Source organism: Ambystoma mexicanum, chromosome 7p (genome assembly GCF_040938575.1).
Source record: "Ambystoma mexicanum isolate Mex_15411 chromosome 7p, UKY_AmexF1_1, whole genome shotgun sequence".
Classification (NCBI taxonomy): Eukaryota; Metazoa; Chordata; class Amphibia; order Caudata; family Ambystomatidae; genus Ambystoma; species Ambystoma mexicanum.
This window is the reverse complement of record NC_090939.1, coordinates 770,499,920-770,518,803: the sequence shown is the minus strand read 5'-3', so window position 1 is coordinate 770,518,803 and position 18,884 is coordinate 770,499,920. Positions and strand designations below refer to the sequence as shown.

General features: G+C 42.5%; 1 protein-coding gene across 5 annotated transcripts in view; it reads right to left on the bottom strand.

The window, feature by feature from the left end:
* The window catches only part of ST6GAL2 (ST6 beta-galactoside alpha-2,6-sialyltransferase 2), a 156,357-nt gene that overhangs the window by 130,218 nt on the left and 7,255 nt on the right, over positions 1 to 18,884 (bottom strand). For all 5 annotated transcript variants that reach the window (XM_069636893.1, XM_069636894.1, XM_069636892.1 and 2 more), the window contains exon 2: positions 10,936 to 11,943. In XM_069636893.1, coding sequence (XP_069492994.1) covers positions 10,936 to 11,884 — 949 coding nt within the window. In that variant the 5' untranslated portion in view covers positions 11,885 to 11,943. The remainder of the gene's footprint in view (positions 1 to 10,935; positions 11,944 to 18,884) is intronic.

Below are 18,884 nucleotides of genomic sequence, written 5' to 3'. Positions count from 1 at the left end.
GAGCTGGTGGACATGAGCATACTCAAGACAAGATCGTAATATTGAACTTGTACTGGAACCATCTACAGGCAGGAAAAATGGATTTCATTGACCAGATAACAAGACTAATTGATCTTCGTGTGGAATCATTAGACTTGTCCAATATACCTATCTGTGGTGACCTCAACATCGACCTACTTAAGGATGCAAAATTGGATCAAGGCTCATTGGCACAGGCATGGTTAACCGAAATGGGTCTACGTAATTTTCAGATGTTGAATGGCAGCACCTGTGATGACATACCATCTGTTCCCACATGGCATCGTGGGGATTCATCATCTACTATATACTACATGTTCGTGTCCGAAGCCTTGCATCCTAGAATTCAATCGCCGAGGATCCGTGAAAAAGCAAATAGTGATCACGACATGTTATTCATGAAATTTGCGATATTTGATCCTGCCGAAAGGCCAAAGTGGGCACACAAACTCAAGGTCGAATCAAATAGAGTTTGTTTAAGATTGGAGGAGAGTGAAGGCAATGTCGTGATGACCCAGTACTGTCACCTAATTGCAGATCTAGAATACGATCAATTATTGACTCAATTTAAAACTGTAAAGGTAGGCTTAAAAAATCCTAACAAGTTCCGAGCCCATCACTTTGATCTCGAGATCCTTATTCAAAAACGAAGGATGCGTGCTGCACTTAGGAGAGCTAAGTCCCTTGATGTTGGCACTCGAAAATTAGAGATAAGGTGGTGAAGCAAAAAATATAAGAACTGGTTGAAAATGTATAAAAATACTCTACTGCAAAATGACGCTGAGCAGATGCTAGCCATACTAAAAAACAAAAACTCGAGGGACTTCTGGAGTTTCATTAATAACTTTCAAGCTCCTCAAATGGCAATGCAATCTTGTATGGTCTCTGAAGCCGCTTGGATAGCCCATTTTAAAGCCCTCTACAAAGCAGATGACCTTGGAAGTATCCCATTGGAAACATCTTCGAAACCGTGGGCTTTGACATTTCCAAGAGAGGAGATTGTGTCTATAATCAAGAAGGCAAAAAACTCCCGAGCGCCTGGCCCCGACGGTCTTACCAATTTCACGATTAAACAACATCCTGAACTATGGGCATCCATATGCGTAGCCTTATTTGACAGAATAAGTAAATGCCATAAGACCCCTAAATCCTGGAAATCCGCTGTCATTGTCCCTATATTTAAGAAAGGGGACAGATCATGCCCTAAAAATTATCACCTAGTGGCATTATTGGATATTCTGGGGAAAATGTATGCCACAATTGCTCAGCAAAAATTGGTGGCATGGGCAAACGATTCTAATCATGTAGATAAAAGACAATCCGGATTTGTAAAACAAGTAGGCTTCTCGTTGAATCCGTTACTTTTGAACCTGATGAAGATGGAGGCGATAAAATCGAACTCAAAAGGTCTATTTGGCCTTCATTGACTTCTCATGTGCATTCGATACCATCGATAGGCCTCTCTTGTGGTTAAAACTACAAAGTTGGGGATGTCCAGCTGACCTAATAGCAGCAATTCGAGAATTGCACTCCGAAACATCCATAAAAATCCGGTTGGATCGGTCTGGAAACTTAACAGCCCCAATCAAAACCTATAAAGGGGTAAAACAAGGCTGTCCCCTAGCTGCCGCAATATTCAGTTTATTCATATCAGATGTAGGGTTAGCGATTGACTCGGTAAGTTCTTTTCCACCAATGGTAGCTAAGTCCCATCTAAGCTGGTTGCTATACGCCGACGATTTGGTTCTCATGGACCCAACACCTGGCGGCCTTCAGAGGAAGTTGAATGTGGTTGCTCAATATGTCGTATCTAACCACTTGGTGATAAACACTAAAGAATGTGAAATTCTGGTGTTAAAGAACCTTAATAGTGAAGGACGCAAAAAAAAGCGAGTGAACCGAGATGGCACCTAGGTCAGGAGGTCATTCAGATAGCCCAGAACGTAAAATACCTCGGCATGTTAATAAATTCATCAATCAATGATGGTCCATGGATTGCTGAAAACAAAAGGAAATGCAAGCAACTGGCAAGTCAAGCTGTCATCATGCATAAAAATTTGGGAAATTCTCACTAAAACCAGTGCTAGCTTTTGTGAAGAGATCCTGAGTGAATATGGAATCAGTCTGGATATGCTGCATAATAATCCAAACGCTGCCAAACTGAAAATCTGGTGCGCGGATTGGGAGCCAGCTTGCTCACAACGAGCTGCGGCTAAAATGACGAAGGATGCGCCGCTCGAAATACGGCCTTTTAACACTCCCCAACACTCCCCAACACTACATCAGTTTGTTTCCAGATTCACAGGCTCAAAGAGTGTTCATGATGCTGCGTTTAAATGCATTCAAAACTAAAGATCGGTTGGCGTCATGGAAAACCAACAAAGTTTTAAACTTAAGCTGTAGACTATGCACTAAAGTTAAGGAAACCCTTAAACATTTGGTGCTATTCTGCACTGCTCTTGTATCAGAAAGGACCTTTCACCTGGGGCCTTGGGGCCTAAATTACCCCTCCCGTTGTGCCGACGATTTGTGGGCCAATATGTTTCAAGGATTGGACATGAAATTGATATTACCATTGACTCGTTTTCTAATGTTAATTGAAAACCGCCTGAATGCGTTGTCGGTCGATGAGTAATGAGTACAGTGAATCATCTGTTCAAAAAGAGAATTTGGGAGGGGTTTCCTAAGGGATTCCAAAAGGATGTTGTTTTTCTTATGTGTTGTGTTCTGTATTTGTTTGTAATCATTTTAAAAGGTTTGTAAGAAACCGATAAAATTAAAAAAAAAAATAAAAAAAATAAGCATATTCTCTTTTGAACCACTCTAGCAAATGCCGTGCATTGCAGCATTCAGCATCTGCTCACATGATGCAGCAAATAATTACAATGCTCTACGTTTAAAAAGGTTTCTTTTTAAGAGCAATTTCATGAAAGCTAAAAAATGCAGATCTGCATTTACAGCAGCACTGTGCATCACTTTTCTTTAAAAAAAAAAGTGAAAAGCAAACAGAATAGATTTGTTGCCCATTTTAAGTGGCAGTTAGTGTTGTAATATGTTAGCAGTACATGCATACATCCCAACATCACCCATTCCAATCTGTAGGAGCTTATCCAGTCTAATGTTCTTCTCTACAATCTGGTGCTTCTAGTCCATCTTTTATAACGTGAAAAGTGGCACTACAAATCATAGAACGCAAACAAAAAAAAAATCTAGGACTACATGAACACCTACAGATTAGAATGCATCACGTTGGTAAGTATGTATATAGTTCCAACATGTTAAACTTCAACACACCAACTGCCATTTAAAAAAGTGTACTACAAATCCTTTCAATCAACGGTTCTCCTTTACAAAACATTACACACACAGCTTCTTTAAATGCACATACGCATTTCTTAACATTCATGAAAATGCACCTACAAAAACAAACATTTTTAAACATTCAGCAATTTCAGTAACTGTTCCCCTACCCCCCCCCCCCCCCAACAACTCTTCCTATCTTCATAAATAACCCTTCACCATTACTACATATCCCCACTAACTTTCTTTTACATTTACAGGAAAGAAGCACATTTCCGAAGATGAGAACTGAAACAGAATGCCCTACTTATTCAATCACACCACTTCTTCCTTACTCACTAACCCAAGGCCATCACACCTCTACAGACTCTTACACTCTCAACCTTCCCAAACACACTTACTCAAAAAAACTAAACCAGCCACGACTAAAAAAAAAGGTAAGGCCCTTGTTGCAAAAACTAAAAGGTAAAATAATATGTACAATGAAAAGCAGACCTACTAAAACAAACCTAAACTGTGTCTACCAGTGTTAATGTAGTCACAGTAAAGCAATCCAAAAAAATCTAGGTCACAAAAAATGTTCCACCATGGAGTTCTTCACAATCTTATAAAAACAGCTGAAAAGTCATGATCTACCCTTTAAACTACCGTAGGAGACCAATACTAAAACCTCTAATTAATACAGTGCTTTTCTAGTAAAAAGAAAATGGATTTTAAATGGAATAAAACAACAACTAAATTAAATCAATATATTACAAAAACGTACTTCTAAACATGTGCGGTGTCAATATAGACACCTTTTCAAACTTCTGTGATGGTGAAGGGATTCACACAAGCAGCACAAAGCCATATTTCAATGAAGAACCCTATAAACAACAAAATAACAATGGTCAAGGGTATGAAATGGTAAAGACACCATTATGGCAAAAGAAACCCTTATAGAAAAAATGTCCAACAAATTTGCAACCAAATGCTGCTTGTACCAAAACAAACCATCCACTGTACAAATAAACATGCAGCTTAATGTGTAACATACACCAACAATCCTTTATGACAGTACAATTATATGATTTCACCATATTATAAACACTTTATACTCCCACTACATTACCTATAATTTCTATTCATTTAGTACTACTGTGGTAGCCATGGCCAGTGGCCACAACACCCCAATTCAATTAACTATATAACAAGTACGTACCATACACTGTCAACTAATATAACCTATAGAAACAGCTCCAGATCATCTTTATTCCACTCCCCTACCATTTTAAAATGCTCTATCACTCATCAAATAACTGTAAATGTGTTTCCCAAGCTGTCCGTTCACAGCGCTATCCGTTAACTACCGCAGTGTCCGTGGACTGCTACAACACCTGCCCGACCCTTCTCCACCAATAGAAACAGCTCCAGATCATCTTTTTTCCCCCACTTCCACACCCTTCTCGGCCCCTCATTCCACCGCCAAATAACCCAAAATGTGTTTTTCTAAACTTTTCCCCCCTGCAATGTCCGCGGTCAGCCGCAACTGTCTGAGGATACAACATGGCGGGCATTTAAAATAAGATGCACATCACATTTATTATTGACCAATCAGCGGGTGCGTCTGATGTCTGCAGACGTCACCCCATCCTCTAGAGGAATCGGACGCCCGTTCGCAGACCATCCATGGACAGAACCCAGATTTCACTCATTTTTTTTACCTACCTTTTGGTTGTTATATCAAATAAAACTACTGGACAGATTTACATCGTTCCTGGTGCAAATTCTGTGAAAATCAATCCAGTGGTTTGGGCTGTAGGTGTGAGCAAATTAATTTTTCATTTGCGTCGATGAGAAAAAACCACACATATTGGTACCCCCTATAACTTTGCACCGCCTGTACAGAACCTGAACAAACTTGCAAAATCCACCTGAACGGGCCATATAGTATTTTTGAGGATTCGTCCAGGATATAAGCTGCCCAAAATGTGCTCTTACTATGGGTTTAGAAACTTAATCATAACTACACGGCCACTACCGCAGGCTGTCTAATATATATTATTTAGGACACATCAATGACATTTAAAGCATATGGGTTCGTAAAGTATGGAGAAAAAAAAAAATTATCCATATGCACCTTATGTGGATGATAGATTGTTCCCCGATATATCCTGGTCACTGGTTATTATCCTGTATACCCTGGAGCTGCTTTTGGGGCTTCACCTTCCTGTTATTAGAGACACATTGATCACTAATGATGGGTGACAAGCAAGATAAGGGGCAATTTAGCCTGTGCGCTGCACAATATAAGTGATCAATATTATTATTTAAGAAACCCACACTGGGGAGAGAGGTGGGTGGTTACCACCTGATATCAGCACAGAACAAAGTTAGTGGCTCAAATACAGGGAGGGCCTTATTAAGGCATCTGGAAGACTAAGGTGTTACAGCCTCTGCCCCACTTCTGGGATTAGAACAATTAGTACACAGAGGCAAGCATTGAGCAGAACATCATGAGGTACTAAATATTTTCTGCAGGAGAAAGGAGAGCTGGAAGGATCCCAGGCATGGAGGTGGGAATGCGTCAGTAATGTGGAATGAAGGATGGGGAGCACTGCAAGGAAGCAGATCGGAGAGAGCATCAGCAAGAGGGGTCACCATCAGGGGCGGAGCGGACCAGTGAGCTAGGAAGCCTCAAGCAGTTGCATCAATACAGTTGATGACACCTCGTGAAGTAACTCATGGGGTCACGCCATGAGTTACTGGATCGGGTGTCACACAGTGAAACATCACAGCCTGGCCCGTGACCCTCAGTCATGGGCCAGGTGGGGATGTTTCCTTCACTAAGTGGCACTGGACAACAGTGAAACATGCCAGTCGGCCAATGAAATGTAGCAGCAAGTGTCGGCCTGCACCACAGAGGTGGTGAATGAACACTTCAGTCACTGCCTCTGCCATACTGGCTCACCCCATTTGCTACATTTCATTAGCAAGTTAAAACATTTCACTGTCGGGCCGATGCTGCCGAGTGAAGTAAGCCTCCCGGTCCGTGTCACGTGCCAGGGTGGTTATGTCACTGGGTGAAGCATGCCAACCTGCAGTGGCTTAACTAGGAGGGTGGGGAGGCATACTCTGCACCCCTGGTGTCACCCCCTGTGAGGAGTGTCACCCAGTTCAGTCCGCACCCCTCCCACACATCAGTGAAGGGATCAGGTGGGTCACTGAATTAGACTGAGCCAGAGGGTGGACATGGGGGATTTATGTTGACTTTACACTGGTTTTGTTTGTTACAGTACTACAATGAAAATGGCTACAACGACATGGCACATAATTGTCCCGCGTGATTTAGAAATGCAACTGACTCCTTTAAAGATGATGGCAAACCAGCCCTCAACCTTCTCCTGGACCCATCGGCTGCCTTTCACTTGGCAGACCAGGATACCCTTTGCCACCATCTCACCACAACTGCCAACTTCTCACCGGAAGCCACATCATGGGTCAATTCCTTCCTAACCAACAGATCCATGAGTCTTCTCAGACACAAATTGCGCACCACCTTCCCCATACCCTGCATATTCCTGCAAGGGTCTCATGCCTCCTCCTCCTTGTACACTATCTTTACCAAGCCCCATGTTCGACTGCCTAGACTCCCTGGGTGTCTCCTACACCAATTATGCTGACAACATCCAAATCCTCCTCCCCCTAACTGGATCCCACTGAACAGACTCCCTTACTATGAACAAAATATATTCCACGGTCCAAACCTGAATGGCAACTAATCACTTATGTCCGAATGATGAGAAAACAGATTCTGCTAGTGGGCTCGCCTACCTTGCTCGAGACTCTGAGGGGGAATTCACTTCCTTCCTCATTGATGGTCTATGGATACCAATATCCACATCAGTAAAGACACTTGGATTCTACCCTCTCTTTCACCAAGCAAGTGAATGCAATTGCCTCCCCTGCTACATGCACGTTGAAACTCCTCAACGCAGCCAGACACTTCCTCTCCTCAGCAAGCTGACTAACCATATCAAGAGCAATCGTTGGAGCAAGGCTGGACTATTGTAATGTCCTTCTCGCCAGAAGATCAGAACACAATGTAAACAAACTTCAAGTCATCCGGAACAATGCTCGCCGAGCAGCTCTGAATATTTCCAAAAAGAGACCATATCTCAGACACCAGAGCAAAGTCTATTGGCTACCTATTAGGGAAAGGATCATTTTCAAAACTCTTTCCATCTTGCACAAATGCCTTTCCAACATGTATCCAGAATAGTTACACCAGAAAATTGAAAGATCAACCACTATCAGATCAGTAAGAACAATCCATGCTAACCGTCAAAAAAATGCCTAAGACAAAAATGGCAAGAGGAGCAGGTTAAAGCTTCCCTTCAGTCACAGCCAAACAATGGAACTCCCCACCACCTGAACTGAGAGAGAGCTCCTAGTGGCCTTTCCACAAAGTGCAAAATCCTGACCTTTTGCCTAATCAAGACCTCCCGACCGCCAACCACAAACTCAATTCAGTGTAACCGGTTGCAACAGCACCCTGATGCCCTTGGGCACCTGATCAAAATGTAAAAAATAAATAAAAGAATAACACTGGTTGGGGCCAAAAAATAAATAAAAGAATAACACTGGTTGGGGCCAAAATGGTGCATCCGTTTTTTACGTTGTAAAATTCAAAACTGGATACAGCATAAACTCGCCAAATGGATTTCAAAAATGCAAAAAACAAAATCTAGATTAGATAAAATGACATACTGCCGTGGCACTTCTGAAACTGCGAACTGCACAGTCCTGTATGTGCTGCTGGCCCTGCAAGTCAGCAAGGACGTTACAACTCAACACAAACTTGAATCCCATGGCCTGCAAGATGCTCAACGCAAACCTTTGTGAGGTGAAATATAGCCCCCTGAATGCCAGAATAAAACAGGCCAGTGTAATTTTTGGAAGTTCTATAAGTTTAAGGCCAGCACAGAAATGGTGATGCCAGACATGAGGCCTTTGAACCAAAAGCAGGCCTAAATCGCAAAGGAACGAAAGTGGGCTTAAATCTCAAAAGTGCGGAGATATGTGCAATGCATTTCAGCAAGAAAACGAAAGACATGTGGCTGACAATGCAGTTTTACTGCATCCATGGAGAGCTGCACTTTTACTTGAGACAGAGAGTGTGAACATCATCTCCAATGTATGACCAGATTGTGCTTCAGTCATCTCAAGTGAAACTGAGCTCATTGAAATTATAAGAAATAAAAGATCTTCCTTTTTCCTCATCAAAATGACGGTATGCTAAGAGAAGTGCTAACTAGACTCAGATTTTGAACATGGTTTTCTCATATAACTGCCCTATACATATGGACAATCCAGAAGTGATAGTCATGACTTTTGCAACTGTGAGATTAAAGAAGTACGTTACACATGGATATAAGGCCAGGTGCCTTATAAATATCATGTAAAATGTATTCTGAGAGTATAAAAGCCATTGCTTGCAGAATTTTTCATGCAGCCGGTAATTTCTCCTAAAAGATGAAACATAACCTTCTAGACATTCCTCTGTTGGTCTTGGAGAGGGAGGTCTGGTTGTCGACCATTAATCAGGGCCATTGCTTAACAATATAGAAAGAAATACACTGCCTAGATTTAAACCGCGGTGGAAACAGATAAGGCCATCACTGGTCTTTCAGCAGAAGTGACTTGAAGTCACAATTCCCATAACATGTCCATTAAAGTTGCAGCCAGTGCCATTAAAGGCCATGATTGAAGAGGCGAAGATAAACATGAGCCAGCTTCTGGCTAAATCACACGCTAAAGGGAAAATGAAACAAAGAAAAAACTGGAGTTTAGTTAATAGAGAAATACATATTATTGCATAAAAGTGGCAGCGTGTATGCCACCACTGTCATTCCAGACTTTTATTAAAAGGTGAAAGTGAACCCCTTTGGACCATGCTAAAACGATGTGATAAACATAACTAAAGTTATTAATTGAAATTTGATTTGGGTCTACCCTTGATTCCGAGAGATTTGAAAGTTGGTGTGAGAGTCAACAACAAAATTGACATGGGAACTATGAAGTGGCATATTTTTCACTGCTATAGCTCCTGACTAAATGAAGAAAAAATGTATTGCTGCATAGGAAGGGTGTGCCAACTTCAGATAAGCACCATCCGATTTGCCTTGAAATATAGTTCTTAAAAATATATCCATACATGTAAAGGTTTGATAAATTAGGGTACTTGTCTTGTTGATAGATTTTTGAACATGCCAAGCCAACATGCCAGTTTGGGATGATGAAGCTTTCTCCTCCCATAGCTTTCCTAACTCACACCCCTCATCTCCGTTATTAGCACAAAGGTGGGAGGCGGGTAGAGAAACCAACCAAATCCTTTTGCGGGAAACATGACAAGTTTGTGATGTCATTTTCCCTAAAAGTAAACCAGTTTGCATCAGAGCTGGGCTTTTTCCACTTATTCCGGGAGGTAACCTGCTGCTGAACTCTTGCGAGAAACATGGGACGTGTTTTGTTAACATTCAAAACTAACAAGCTCTTCCCAGTGCATTTTGAGCCGGTATAGACAAAGATCTGCCAAAAGAATGAACGCAAGAACCCTGTTTCCACGTGAGTGTGCAAGGTACAAAATGAAATAGCCCCTTTGCTCCCATTGGGCTCTGACCAAAACCACAACGGTCCTGCCTGATATTTCTCGGTGTGGCAACAAAACAAAAAAATCCCTTTGCTTTTTGTTCCATCATATTGCATCTGTGGTCAGAAGTAAAAAACAAACTTAAAAAAAATAAAAAAAAATCCTGTGAATCCCTTTTTCCAAAGAGTGCATTTATCAGAATCCTAAAACGATGTTCTCATTGTGTTCCCAATCTCTGCCACTGCCTTTAATTCAGCGGGGTCAAGTCGAATTGATGTTTGCCGGGTGGGAAGTTGCTAGGAGAAAAGTATTATAACCAAATCAGCAATCACTGTGTTTTGAATTGGTCTTTTTCTGCATTGGCGAAGGATCTGAAAAGAAATAATTGTGACTGCATATCTTAGTGTAATCTCTGTGTTGGTTCCATTACGGAAGTGATTTGTGTTCTGTTGCCACAGCATTGGTTTATTTGTCAAACATGGTTTAAATTAATTAATAAATCTATATTCTTACTACATGCCGGCATGGTTCCTAGTCCATTGTGGCACCGGGTATTTGTTGGGGGTTGGGTGCGAGACGGGTTGGAGGCCTTACTAAAGTGAACCTTAACAAATAATAGTATTGTGTGCCACATTCATTCGGGGGAAAGGAACTCCCAGAGTTTAGTGTGAATGCGTAATAAACTGCGACACCTTCTTTCAACATCCATGCATTAGTATTTTCCAATCACATTGTGGGTTATAAACGCCGCTACATAATGTTGCAGATATAGAATTTCGACACAGGGGAATCAACAAACCAACCTATATCAGGCAGAAACTGAATTTTTCTCCCATCCTAAAATGCTTCACATTTTCAAACTTCTGGGCCGATTCCACACATTTGGCATGCACATGGTCATACTTTACGATTAAAGTAAGGCCCAAGTGACTGGAGCAGTTTACTTCTGTACAAACCACTACAACCCCATGAGTATTTTAACTCACCTATTTCTTCTCCAAGCGATGAATTCAGAATGGCACCAGCAGACATTACCACAGCACAAGTACCAAACCCTTTTGGATATAATTTATTCAATGGAATGCGCGGAACATGCTTCTCCCATCCCAGGGTAGAAAAAGGCGCCTCTTTTCCATCCAGAGTTTTCACGTCGACTTTCCCCTTGAGGTTGCAGAACAATTGCTTTGCTGAGAGTTTCCTGGCATTTTGCTTGCCCCGGAAGCGGACCCCATGCTTGTTAGTGCTCAGATAATCTTTCATCGCTTTCTGCAGGCGAGGGTTTAGCATCTTGGAAGAGACGTTCCCCTTCCAAAGCTTCTGAAGAAAGGACTTAGACATCGAGGTATAGAAGCCGTCCCAATCGTCAGATTCGTCCAGCATCAAGTCCCGCTTGCGTTGGGCATGTCTTTTCTTCATTTTTCTGGGACGTGTCTTGGCACCTTGCACCAAGTTGGTCTTACCATTGTCCCCCTCGGAAGAGAGAAATCTTTCACCCTCATTGGCCATGGCATGCTTTGGAGGCTGTCCAGCAGCATACAAATAGTCTCGGTCATGTTGAAAGAATGATCTTTTTGACTTTCGACCAATTTTTGAAGGGAAAAACTCATCTTCGCTTTCAAAGGGGTCCTCTATCTCGGTCCATTTGTTGGGGCTTCCAAAATCTGGATTAAGAGAATCTAAAAGGTCCCCATTCGGAAGTCCATTATTGTCGTCTACATTGTCAAAGGCCGATGGATCGTGCATTGCTCCCATGATGACACGCTGCTTACCCTGCAAGGGCAGCAGCCTCTTGGTCTCCACATAAGAAAACGAACTGGGAACTGGTTCGACCGTGCTACTGTCGGTAAAATAAATGAAGATAACCAGGAAGAGCAACCCCCAGGCTAAAATCCCACACAGCATGAGTTGCTTCCATTGCTTCAGGTTTGGTTTCATGGCGATGGCAGCCACAGTTTTCTGATGCTTCCAGTGCAGCGCTGGTGCAGAGCAGTTACCTAGAAAGAAAGACAAAAAAATAAAAAAAATACATTTTCATTAAACCAAAACATGATAATCCTGCAAACGAAATGCTCATCACTGTTAAAGTGTGAGCCGCCTCACACACAAGACAACAAAAACCATGAACTCTTTAGCATGCAAGAGCCAAATACACAAGGTTATCTTTTCAATTTATGGAAAGCTGGGGATGTGTTAAGGGTAAAATTGTCAGAGGTAGCTTATTTTCTGATAAGCTATGCTGCATTAAATGGCTTAGCAGACAAGTCTTAATTCAAGCAGTGCTGAAATCTTAATGCACACGCCAATATTCTTTCTCACTAATCCTTCATGGCAGATATTTTGAACTACGCCACTTTTATTTACACCTTTGTACATTATATAATGGATTTACAAGTGCCTTATGAAGTTTCTCTGCAGATGGTTTGCTAAGAACAGCCCCTGCCAGCACTGCTGCATCACTAGTACGACTCATGAAGATATCAGACTCCAACAATTCGAATACGAGCCAGGAAGTCAGTGAATCCCCACTTTAAACGGCAACAAAGTAGAAAAACCAATTTGAACAGTTCATGATCCAAACTGGCATGTTCTAGGCTGTTCTCAATTGGCTGATCTAACTCCATACAAAATGGACTGGTCTGGATTGATCCCTCCTGTGATCTACATCCTAATAGTCTTGCAGCCCAAGTATAGCAGGGCAGACATGGCGGGAACAACTCCCACAAATGCTACGCTTCAGTCCTAGAGCGATCAAGCCTCCCTTACCACTGTAGTCATTCCCCATAAAGATACAGGCCTCAAGAAATGTCCAGTAGCTTGTTCGGGGGCATTGCTACAAAAGGACCTCTTCCGAAACCACACTCCTTTCAAAGTTACCCCATTTGAAGGAGGGAAAGATTAGGTGGTTACTGACTCTTTCTGATGGGCACAGGGTCATGGCAATAAATGGGAAAGTTAGCAGATGTCCAGACGTTACCTTTTCCTGCTTACACTTTCAATCCATTCTGTGCAAAGTGTTCAGTTTTTTGCAGACACGAGCAGTGAAGCCCTGCTTTCACCCCAGCCTCGACTGAGTGAGCATGGACCCACCAATCCAGTGAAGTGCAAATCTAAGCTACTGTGAAGAGTGCAGAATAAGAAGAGACATGGAGAAAACAATTAAGTTGGTTTTTAACTAAGTCGATGGACAACAGAATAGAATGTGAAGCACCAGGTTCAGACCTGTGGTATATTAACAGTTATATATATAGCTTCATGCCAGATTCCTCCGGTTTATAAGAACAGTAAAATAAGGGTGTATTACCCAATTCACTGGTACTTGATTTAGCAACCTCCTACGGGTAAATAGGTATGGTTGCAGTCCTCAATAGTTATTAGGAACAAGGTACTGGAGTCGGTTCACAGAGAATACATTACAGAAGGTTGGTAGAAAAATACTAGCTTCAGAGCTGGTAGGTTTAAATTAATAAAACAAGAATTGGCAATGCAAACAGTTCTGCCTTTTGTGTAGGCATAGGAAAAACTTCAGGGGCACTGGTGTGATTGGTAGCAGCTGAAAGATCATGCCTGGACACAGTGCTTGGCAAATGCCCCATACTTAGAAACAAGGCAAAACACGGTTGGCTCTGCAAAGGCTTGTTTTTAACAGGACTTCAGTGAAGGACAGACATAGTGCTATACTTTAAGATTTTTATTACACCATTAGTGGGTTTATAGGTTCAGTTAAGTCATTAACTCTCAGAAGACTGCTTTGAAAAAACACTGGCGGGCACTAAGTGATGGTAGAGCTTGAAAAAGTAGCTCAAACAGATCCCAGGATGATTTATTTTGAGTGTGGAGGGGGCAGGAACGGGGACGGTCCTTTTTTGTTTTATGGCCCTAGACACCCTCGAAGGAATTTTTGGTGATTGTACGAGTGTGGCTGGGATGAACTGGGGGTGTGGCTGGTACGAACTGGTGGCAGCAGTTACTTTTTATAATGTGCCAGGATGTCTGGAGTGCCTGAATGACCGAGACCATGATTGGACCACGACTGGGATGTCTGCAAGAGAGCAGATCTTCGATTGGAAATCCTCGATTTTGGCATGAAGCTAATCTTGGATAAGAGAAGGGGTTCTGCATCCATTGCAGGTTGATCACCCGAGTTCTCACCGAACTACAGAAAGAGCCAACTCTCCTGCATGAAGAAATGGACTTGCAAAACTGCTGGAGGTGCTTTGGAAGGTTTTGGCACCCTTCACCTTCTGCTGGACCCCCGTTTTCTTCTTCAATGCAGAAGGCCTGCCAAGGAGCTTTGCCCATTTGGAGCAGTGGGGACAACTACGCTCTGCGCCTCCTGCTTAGAAGTTTTCCTGGGCCATCCAGTCAACTGTCCAGCTCTACCTGAGGGTATTCTGCAGAACCACCGCTGTCTTGAGTGCAAACCAAAAACATTGTTTGCTTGTGGTCAAGTGCATTCTCCCACCTAATTACGAAGGCCTAGCTCTCTGGGTCACAAAGTAGGAGTATGTAACACAGGCTGCACCTGTGAATATTGCGTCACTACTTGTTGGTGACGGTCACTGAAGATCGCTTGCTGTTCTGCTCTCCTGTGCCCTGAGGCCTGCTGCACTGGAATTTTCTTAATACTTCTTTCGTAAGCTGAGGAAAGGCAATTGTCCCGTCACAGACAATTGTTCTCCCCCACAGCCACTCAGAGCCAGAACACGGCAAAACTGCAGGACGTGATCCTACTAGCGCCTTTGACTAAACTGGCAAAGTTTGGTCCAGACTGTGCAATTGGTCAGCGAGTACTTCCATCACTTACTAGTGACCCCCTGGCACAACCAGTCACTTTTACACACAAATATCCCTTAAAAGGTATTCCAACTTGGCTGGGTTAGCCTGCGCTCCCTAGCTATTCTCGCCATTTGAACACTGCTTTGTTGCCAAGGGAAGGGCCTACTGAAATAGTGGGAACCAATGCTTCATCGCCTCAAGCCCCTTCCTGACTTGCTACAGCCCTCCTGCGAAGACCCACTTCTTGCTTGAAGTGTGCAATAGTGTGTTTTTTTATGCACAACTGTACTGTTGAGCACAAGGCTCCAGTCTTCTTAGGGCTGAATTTGAAAGTTAGGGAATGACTCTGAAGAATTGCCTACTGCTATTAATCTGCTAATCCAACTCTCTCTTTCCAGGTTGTGGCTGTATTTTAATCACTGAATTGCATTAGTCAACATAATATATATATTTTGTATAGTATAAGGATGTTTGCATTACTAAAGTTACTCTATTAGTCCGGCCAACAATAATTGTATAGATATTATTCATAAACACTTGGTGGTTCATTGCTGTGTGTGCTCACGGTGGGCTTCTGTTCACTCTCACCCCTCCTGAGACTTAAGTCTTGACCACCTGCCAAGCTACCTAGATTGGTCTGGCTTGTCCAGAAGGTTCCCCGGTATACCTAAACTGAGGGTGGCCTCCTAAACGTCTGCCTGCAGGTCAGAGTTCAGAAATCCATCTTAACAGTATACACCTGCACCTGTGAGTACCACTAGATTTCCAGTTGCTGTACTCTGTCTTCACACTGTGCTAATCTCCTATAATGAAATCCCTCTAAAACCGTCCTCCTTTTCTATTCCCATTATAAATCTCACAACTCGAAACTCCCACTACACCATCTCTGTTCCACTTCCTTCCAACAAAAAGCTGACAAGCCAACCATCCCTCCTCTAACATCTATCCACCTCACCTCTCTTCTTCTGAGACTCAATTTATATACTCTTCCTTATCTCATCAACGGAGCATTGCACTCTGGAATTCTCAGTTTGTATACAACAAAGGTTCCTTTATCACTGACATTCACCCCAACTCTCCTCCGAGACCTTCTTGCCATCACTGAAACCTAGATTTCTCCATCTGACACAAACAGTATTGCGGCCCTACACGATGCCATACTATCCTTCATTCACTCGCCTCAACTGACTGGCAGAGGCGGAGGTGCCGGACACCCACTCTCTTCCCACCTCAATGCCATGTCCTCTCCTCCCTCTTTTGAATTCAACATCTCTACTATTGCTCTGCCTTACTCAGTTCACATCATCTCCATCTACTGGTACCACTGAACATTCTTTGATGATATTGGGCAACTCCTTGATTCTCTTTCCACTAAACATCACCTTTTCTCTCAGGCGACTTTAACCTTCCCTTTCCAACAACTTCTCAGAAATCTGCACTTTTCTTAGTGACCATTATGTTATGTTACAATGCATTTCTATAGCGCCATGAGAAACCCAAAGGTGTCTCACCCATTGGTCCCTGGAGATCGGTCTTTTAGGTGGCCAGGGCACAGAAATCGCAACTGGATCCATTTCCTGGGGGTGGACTAGTGGGCGAGGATCATCTGGGCGAGGGGTCTTCAGGGAGTGGAAGTGGGAAATGGAGGGTTGGAACACATTATCCCTTTCCCTCCAACAACTTTTCTCCATCCTACCCGGTAGGATATTTAGAAGCTCTACCCTCCTACTTTCCCCATCAATGTTGCGAGAAAGATGACACATACGTGATGTCATTTGCCTTATAAATAGGTCAGTCCGCCTCAATTGAGGACTCTCCCTACCAAATCCGAGGTGTGCAGCTAAACATATCTGGAACCATCATTTGCAGAGAAAGACATAAATCTCAGAGTTAAGCCAGGCGCTGGAGTGGAACTTTTTGGAGGACAGAGAGAGACCTTGACAGACCCCTCGATTATCCCTGCAATGAGACCCTGGTGCCCCTTGGTGTCCATCAAGCCCTTCCCTTGTAAGTATATAAATCCCCAGCAATAGATTAAATAAGCCTTATATTCTTTAGCATTGCTGTAGATAAACCCCCATTGAAAATCCCTTATTTGTGTGCCTAATTCAGTCATTTTCCCCATTGAAAATTATTTCACTTGTCTGTGCATTGGAGTAATTGTTCCCATTGAAAGTCCTTTGTCTGCCTGTCTATTTTTGTTATTTCCCATTGAAGAATCTCCAGTTGCTTGTGTAGATCCCTAGTCTATTTTGTTTCAGTAAATCAAATAATTCCCACATTATTTCACAGGATCGAGAGAGTTAGAATTCAAAGCCAACTCCCTCTTCCCATTGTCTTGTGAGTGATAGTCTTAAAGTGTTTCCCCAAATAATTAAATGCACTGTGCCCTAAAAACGAGTGTGTTTAAAAAGGAGTTTTTCAAAACAAATTCCTATTTGCATCTGTCATTTTAAACCCCAACCAAGTTTATTATTGGGAGTAATCCCTTTGCCCAGAGCCTACCTGTTATGTGCCTCTATCATTTTAATTGAAAAACTGAGTTTCCTACTGCGAGTTCCCCATTGCTTAAAGCGTGTCATTTGCATTTTTGTTTTCCTGGAAATTTCACTTAACCTGTCTAAAACCATTTCTCCTAGTCCATCCCTCTTCCCCTACGATGTTCTGATAAAAAAAAAGGGAATGCAATTGTAAATCCTTTATGTGTTGCATGTACTAAAATGGAGTTTCCTATTGTGTGTTGTCTGTTCTGAAGCCCCAGTTGTCCTAAAAGCAAGCCACACCAAAGTACCTTGTGTGCTGTCCCATAGAAGTTGAAAAACCCCATCTTACATAGTGCAGAAAAACATTGTCCCATTCATTGCTGTTCCCTAGTGTTTCTGAAAACCCAATTTTAAATCTGATTTTAACCTGGTGTTCCCAATCCTTGCCACTGCCTTCCATCCCAAGCTGACATGCCTATGGAGGTCTAGAGGTGGTGAGGGTTGCTGGGACTCCAGAATCTTTTGTGTGTGCATGCACTTTCCTTTGGGTTGCATTCACGTACACAGTGTTTTGAACTGTTGATTGTAGTGATGAAATCAGTAAAGTAAATTCAGGTGCCAGACATGTTTGAGTTGTCCTAGTGTGCCACTTGACCAAGAATACCCTGAAGTTTCTGTTGCTGCCCCCTGGTGGCCATTGTAACTGTTTATTACATGTTCCATTAAATCAGCAATTAATAAAAATATTGATTGACACACACCGGCTTGGTTCCTGTTCTCTTGTGACGAGGGGTGCTGGTGGAGGTTGGTTGCAAGATGGGTTGGAGACCTCCTTAAAAATAAAAGGCAGTTTTATTGTGCACCTCATTCATTTGCAAGGGAAAGTGCTTGGGCTTCATAATATATTGTGACAGCATGAAGACTCCATTTTATTAATTAACCATCATAGGGGCGGGGGTCTGCAATTCCACCATCAAGACTTGAATATGTTCAATGAAGAGGGACACCCCTAGTTGCTTTATTGAAATGTCATTGCCTGGATCATCCCAGATATCCCATTGTAGTTTTGCATTTCCAACCTCTACAAAGAGCTGATCAGAACGTTACTCTTTGCTCTTATAACAACCATAAACCTACCTCCAAACCAAACTTTGGTATTAAACTGAATTAGCCCTGCTTAAATGCAGAAGTGGAAATTGAAGGTTTGTATTGTTGCATCCCACCTAGCATGTTATGTGCCTACTTATAACGCGCCGAAAGCCCGCAGGCATCAGAGCGCGGGGAAACCAAGACGGATCAAATTCACAAAATCTCTGTTAGTGGATTAAGACTCAGACGAAAGATAGCGGAAGTCTACACAAATTATTGGAAGGTTTTCTGCGATTTCCTGAACTTCTGATAGTTCACTTCTTGCCATAAAACCATTGGCAATGTGTTCCAATATTGTGCTGCCTTGACCAGGAAAGACTTTCCTCGCCCAAGTGCCCAATTTATGCTGGGTATGTTCAAAGTGCTCTTGTCAGCTGATCTTAGGCATCTTTGAGGTGTGTAAAAAGAGAATTGTTTTTTGAAGTAGCTCCGGGCCTCTCCGTATAAGCATCTACGAATCATCATCATCATAGCTTTAAAGTTAACTGAGTCCTCCACTCTTAGCCAGTATAGGGATCTTCTCCGTG